A 6,780-nucleotide genomic window follows, 5' to 3' on the forward strand; every position below is an offset into this window, starting at 1 on the left:
GGTGATTTTAGGAAAATCCCTCCTTCGGTGAGCTTTGGTAAGATTCAATTCTGGCTTCACATCTAGAAGTCGGAGAGCTAGTCAAATACGATCCATAATGGATGATGCCTAAAACATTTTGTTTAATAAAATAATGTAGACTTGCAGGTACACTTAAAGTGGCCTTCTTTAGAGTGTGAAATCAGGATGCTGCCAAAATTAGAATGAGCTTTGAGAAACAGAGAAAGTAATGAATGAGCTAGGTCAAGGGCCCTAAATAAGGGTTCAAGACCCATATTTCTAAAAGCTCAAGCCTTACAGATTACACATTATAATATTACTAAAGCCTCGAAGAGAATAAAAATGAGTGAAAATTAAGAGAATCATTAGTTAATTTCGGTTTGTGAATATTTTCAATTTGTGTAATTTCCTTCACTTAATCAGGACTTCTTATCAAAGTGCTAAAAAAATAAAGGCATTTCAAGATTAACTAAGATTAATTATGATTAACTATTGAGATAGAATTTTGGGAGAAATACCTCTTTTTTCATTTCATAAAATAAAGTTGAAGACAAGTTTAGTTTTTTTTTTTTTTTTTTTTTTTTTTTTTTTTTTTTTTTTTTGGTTTTCATTTGAGCTACTAATATAGTTTCTACAACAGCAACAGATTAAAAACATCCTCCTTCCTATAAGAAACCCTAGTTATATATTAATTTTATTTAGGTCTCTACAACAGCAACAGATTAAAAACATCCTCCTTCCTACTATTAATTTATATTCAACAACATGCCCTTCATTCAGTTGATGCTGGATTTGCTGCTCCAATTGTCCTTATAAACGATTAATTATCAGTCCATGACCATGCAGAAACCTTGCACTCTCTTCAGTATAGATATGAGTTTCTTGCTTCAACCTGCCAAATTTAAAGAAAAATGAAAACACAAATAAAATTATTATACAATAATTATCGTTGACTCTCGAGACCATGACCATATTATTATAATAGTAGGAACGGTAGATTCAACCATAATATATTTATTTATGAATTATGATCATATCTTTAGATGGTCAAAACTGACTCGATATCAGAATTTCTAGTGATCGAACCAAATTTTTATGAGCATGAGCACAAACTTCAATTTGAAATGACACGACCTAACTTTACATGATCTGAACCTGGCCTACTCACCCGACTTAACATCTCTACATATTTTAGACTAGCCACCCTCCTCTCTTGTGATTTTCTTGCAATCAATGTTTAGAATGGTCTCCCAAAAAAAATTAGAAATAGGGAATTAATTGGGCCTCTAGAATTCGGGAGGTGAAAATGCAGCCCAGTTATTTACAAGAATCCATTTAATGCAAAGCACACGTTTTTAATTTGTTTATTTATTGCTACATTATGTTTATATGTAAAGGTTATCATGATACATAAACTTGATTGTAAAACTCAAATGTCGCCTATTTAATTTAAAAAAAAAACCTTTTATGAAATTGAAATAGCTTGTACTTCGTACTACGTGATATCAAAGCCATGGGAAAATATAGAAGGATTTGCTTACGATTGAGATAAGGTTTTGTTAAGGGAGGTTGAGGAAAGCATGGCAGCCCCATTTAGGTAGAGCAACTCTCCATCAATTTGGTCTTGGATCTTCTCATCAAGATCCTTAGCATCGAGAAGAATTGGATGATCCGAGGCCTAATTAGAAATAATAATTAGTTGATATATGCATTCATAAAAAGAAAAAACATTCACAAAAAAATTATATGAAGTAATAGTTATGTAGTCCATACCATAACCCATCCCCAGGTATCAGCATACGATGGCACATGAGCAGTGAAAGGTACAAAATCTACGTAACACAAACAAATAGAGGTTAAAATTTAGTCAAAATAAAACACGGAGGAAGTATGTAAGTTTGATATACTTAGCCCTAGTCGGCTTTATATATATAGATCAACTTACATTTGAAGACTTGTTTGATGGTGTTATAAATGGAAGAGAAGACCTCCTTGTGGGTGTAAATACCAGCAGGCCCAGCCTATACCAAAAATTTTAGATGGATTAATTACTGTGAAAGTTTGAAAATGAAATTATTAATCAAGCATTTAATTTTCATGTAACAATAGATTCTATGATAGTATTAATTTACTTGTAATGAAATTGAGCCAAAAAAAAAAAAAAAAAAAAAAAAAATTAATGAAACCTGAGTGATAAAGATGCCATTTTCAGTAAGCCTAGGTTTGAGAATATTCTCATAGAAAGATTTGGTGTAGAGTTGATAACAAGGTCCTCCCTCAACTGGATCAGCCAAATCTCCTACAATTATATCAAATTTCTCCTTCCTTCCCTCCAATTCAGCCCTACAAATAATAACAATGTAAATTCAGTTTCAAGTAGAGTTAAATACGCCTATTTGGTTGGATATAGGAAGTTACACCTATACGGTCAAATAAAATAAGTAGTCTTTTTTTTTTTCCCCCTTTTCTTATCAATAGTGTCAAAACTTACTTAGCATCATTGATCCTAAGCTCAAGCTTGCTATTGTTGAAGGCTTCTAGGTTGATAGTTAAGTGTTTACGGCAGAAATCCACCACTTCCTGCATGAGTTAAGAAATTTAGCACGTTATACTACAGGTTAATTATCCAAATGTAGTTAATGCACGCTTCCTTAAATAAAGATCACAAGGTTAATTTTTCTCTACTTCGTAATAACTTTCTTAATAAAAATGTTATTGAGTCAGATCTATCCGTCATTGATCAAGACGTTATATCTTACCTTATCAATGTCACACATGACCACTTTCTCGATGGACTTGTGCTTAAAGGCTTCTCTAGCAGCAGAACCTTCACCACCACCCATTATGAACATGGTTTTGGGGCTGTTATCATCATTAATCCACAAAACTTTGTCATTGATTGATTAAACATGCATAATCATACTCACTAATAAATCGAAACCAATGATATCATGACACGTATTTTCGCTATATTGTATTTAAATTGAACGCCCACATAATCAGTATATTACTCAAATACATTATTCATGTAAATAATTGCGCGCATGCAAGTTATAGCTTATGAGCTTATTCATATATGCGAATGAGACAGGCAACAAAATGCCACATTATTATTACTGTGTCTAAAGTTTTATGTTATCATCAAGTATAGTTGATTTCTACCAACCACAACTATGACCAACTATTGAGTTCTTTGATTTTATTTTTATGGGTTAGTTTTAGGTGATTAATGAAATATATATAATTGTTAATAACCTGAATTAATTAAGCATATAATCCTTTATTTTTCCACCATCGTCCTGAGTTGTACAAATTATTTACTCTACATTTGTCCAAATTGAAAGTAGTTGTCACAGATAAGATTTTTCCGTATTTATAAAAAAGTTCTCACGTTTCTTGATATTGGGTATTTGATGACTCAGAATTGTCATAAGATGTGTAACATTGACTATGCTATTGAATTATTGATGCTATGGTGATTCTTAATTTCAAAGAGATTATATTATTAAATGAATTAAAGTAAATTTTACCATATAAGTCACAAAAATTATATTTTAAATTATTATTGTTCTATATATACAAATTGAAAATTTCATGTGTAACTACTTAAAGTAAATACAATTTAATTGAGTATTAGGAGTTGAACTCACTTTGCATGACAAAGGAGGGCAGGGTGAATTAAGCATTCATGGTAAATAAATTCATCAGCCTCAGCGCTTTGCATCTTTCCATCAAGCACCAACACCTATACATATATTCACATACCAAAAAAATCAAAATTACATACTAGTGGCATTATATTAAATAAGAAAATAAACATGTTAATAAATTAAAATATATGTAAGAGAAAAAAAAAAATTATATGCATGGTCCGTAACCATCATATCACGCCAAGATAATTTATCATTTTGAAATCGTTAAAACTACCTAATCATATTAGGTCACATTATATCATGACAAAACATAAATTATTAAATTATAATTCGACGACGTTTTTAATTTGATTAGAGATGTACAAACCTTCCCAAATTTCTTAGTGTCGAGTAGCACAATGTCCTGGAATTCGCTAGTCGCTTCTTGCAGCACGCTGAGAGGCAAGAATAACAAATCAGTCATAGAAAATCACTTACAAAAATCAAAATCATTAATTTTTATCAATGAAAATTTCATGCGACAGTTATGTTTTACAACATACACATTAAATTAAATTATTCTTCCTCTAAATTTCTAAGTAAATGATGATCATTTTCCAAATAAAATATTACTATTATAACGGTATAAACTATAAAGTATGGAATGTGAATTTAATTAAAAAAATTAAAAATTAAAAGTTTTTTATTTTAATTTATATCCCAATGCAAACATTTTACGTAGTACTCCATACCATTCTCTCAACATTTTACGAATTGACATGCAACTAACTTTTAAACATGCATGATAGCAAAAGATTAGATTTGATGAGAACTCTTAAGCATGAAAATTTATCTATGGAGTATTTTTAATCTCTACTAACTATTTCATGGCTTCTTAGCACCATGCATGCTACATTGCTATATGCTACCTATGCATCACTTTTGAATGAGAGGATTCGTTCACAAGTGTACATGACTAGGTGGCATGGTGTCGTGCACCACTGATGATCTAAGTCTGATGCTCTTTTGATATTTACCGTCATTAATTGATAAACATTTTCGTCATTAAAAAAATTTACACATATTAAACGACGGTAAAATTGTAGTTAGATTACCGTAATTAATTAAGAAGAAGAGATTAGAACAAACCTCTTCAAAGCAAAGGACCATTTAAGGTCATCATCAATTTCTTCCTCATACCAAAACTCATTTTTTTCTTGATTGAGACAATTGTTAGGTTTATCAAAAACGGCTGTTAGAGCACTTGAATTGATGATCGAAATAGCCTCAGTGCCCATTTTCTTAAGTAGCTAGGAGAGAGAAAGTTAAACACTTTAGAGAGAGAAAGAAATGGATAGTTTTAGTTGTTTTAAGTTGAATTGTGTGAAAATGAGAAGACACAAAGGGGGTATTTATAGATGAAAAAAAGCAACCAATAATTTTTTTAAAAACGGAATTTTCACCATATACCACTGAGTTAAAGCTTAATTCATCATATACCACCAAAAACTTTCTAATACACCAAATACCACTCAGTTACTCTACATTAACACAAAATGCCTTTTTTGGTAACTGTCGTTAGTCTGCCGTTTGGGGTAATTTACTAATTCACCATATACCATTATTTTGTAAGTTATTTCACCATATACCATTTAGTTTAAGGTTATTTCATAGTATACCCATAATTTACAACGGTTTTTTTTTTTTAAAAAAAAAAAAAAACTAGCCGTTGAATAGTTATAACGACTAGTTTGTATATATAAATGTAGTACTTGAGGGATTCACGTACCAAGTCACACTTCTAAAAGCATTTGCAAAGATGTCCACACACTCGAGATCATCATCGTCATCTTTCGATTCTTCCTACGTAAGAGTGCCAAACAAAGCTTGTTGTTGTGGTAGGAAGTTTGCAATAAGGAGCTATGATTCGGCAAAAAATCCACAAAGGTTGTACTATAAGTGTGATGTATGTGAGACATTCAAATGGTGCAAGGGTAATGTGGAGCAAAATGTCCTGTCGGGTTATGAAAATCAAAGCAGGGGAGGGATAGACACGCAATTCCATGGAGGTGAGAGCTTGTTGAAGCAAGAGTTGAAGGAGCTCAAGAGAAGAGTAGCAAAGCAGTAAAAGATAGTAAATGCAGCAATATAAATAGGAGTAATTATGTTTATGGATATTGTATTTGTAGCCTTGAAATGATTAATGTAAACAAAATATCATTGCTTAAATAAAATTGCATTGAATTGTTAGCTTGGTTTGTCAAAAAATTATGGCTACATAATTGTGCAATAGTTGTATTACATTTCTTGGAAATGTCAAAAACATGTTTATGCCAAAACAACCAAGTACTTAACATTTTCTTCAAAAAAAAACCCCGATGCTTAACACTTAAGTTTTAAAAGTTTTCACCAAAAAATTACACATCATGCCTGGCAGCTTCAAGGATGCTGATTGTCAGCCTTTCTCTTCTTCCCTCTTCCTTTGCCTTGCTGTGAAGTGGTTGCTGCATTTTCTGCCATTTTTGCTGCTGCCTTTCTTGCCTTACAGGTTAAGGCATTGTGTCCCAGTTCTTTGCAAAGACTGCATTTGTTGTTCTTGTGCCTCTTTCCTCTCTTTGCTTCATGAGGGGCTCTTCTTCTCTGCTTAGTTGGTCTGTCTACACTTCTTTTGACAGTTGGTGGTGTGTAATTTCAGGCACATCAAGTGATGGCCTGTGAGTTGGATCAGCCACGGGGTGGATGTGGTCTGCATAAGTTAGCTTATATGCAGCCCCCTTGAAGTATGGTGACACAAAATTCCTGGGTTCAAGTCTTTGGCTGTAAATGACCCTGAGACCATGCTTGCATGGTATGATCCTTGCCATTTCCCACACCCACAGGCTATATTCCCAAGTGTGACAGGGAACTTGACATGGCCATCCCTAACTTCAAATTCTCCACCACCAGCTGTTGTCACATGACAGAACCAAGACTCATCACTCCTTGTCTCCAAAACCCCTTTAGCATACTCTGTCAGCTCATTAGGTTCCATAACAATTGTTTTATCAAACCTAGAACCTGTCCTTTTCATGCACCAATTCCTTAAGCTGATTTAGTCCCAAAAAAAAAAAAAAAAAAAAAAAAAAAGTTACAGCAAGTAGACAAACAT

The 6,780-nt window shown here is 32.5% G+C and overlaps 1 protein-coding gene across 1 annotated transcript; it reads right to left on the reverse strand.

The window, feature by feature from the left end:
- Window positions 1–560: 560 nt before the first annotated feature.
- On the reverse strand, window positions 561–5,025 carry LOC110710176 (thermospermine synthase ACAULIS5-like). The gene is made up of 10 exons (XM_021888441.1): window positions 4,782–5,025; window positions 4,021–4,087; window positions 3,651–3,745; window positions 2,760–2,862; window positions 2,492–2,580; window positions 2,187–2,343; window positions 1,946–2,021; window positions 1,774–1,832; window positions 1,542–1,678; window positions 561–892 (listed from the first exon to the last, which is right to left on the reverse strand). The coding sequence occupies exons 1-10, from the start codon at window positions 4,928–4,930 to the stop codon at window positions 811–813; spliced, it is 1,014 nt and encodes a 337-aa protein (XP_021744133.1). The 5' UTR covers window positions 4,931–5,025; the 3' UTR covers window positions 561–810.
- Window positions 5,026–6,780: the final 1,755 nt, after the last annotated feature.

The sequence above is a fragment of the Chenopodium quinoa genome, unplaced genomic scaffold (genome assembly GCF_001683475.1).
Source record: "Chenopodium quinoa cultivar QQ74 unplaced genomic scaffold, ASM168347v1, whole genome shotgun sequence".
In the NCBI taxonomy this organism is placed as follows: Eukaryota; Viridiplantae; Streptophyta; class Magnoliopsida; order Caryophyllales; family Amaranthaceae; genus Chenopodium; species Chenopodium quinoa.

Bases quoted from the DNA above. Each gene is read 5' to 3' on its own strand.
- LOC110710176 (XM_021888441.1), bottom strand. From the start codon at position 4,930: ATGGGCACTGAGGCTATTTCGATCATCAATTCAAGTGCTCTAACAGCC. The intron at 2,344-2,491 runs GTAAGTTTTGAC...TATTATTTGTAG, and splicing joins CTTAGGATCAATGATGCTAA to GGCTGAATTGGAGGGAAGGA. The intron at 893-1,541 runs GTAAGCAAATCC...TAAATTTGGCAG, and splicing joins AACAAAACCTTATCTCAATC to GTTGAAGCAAGAAACTCATA.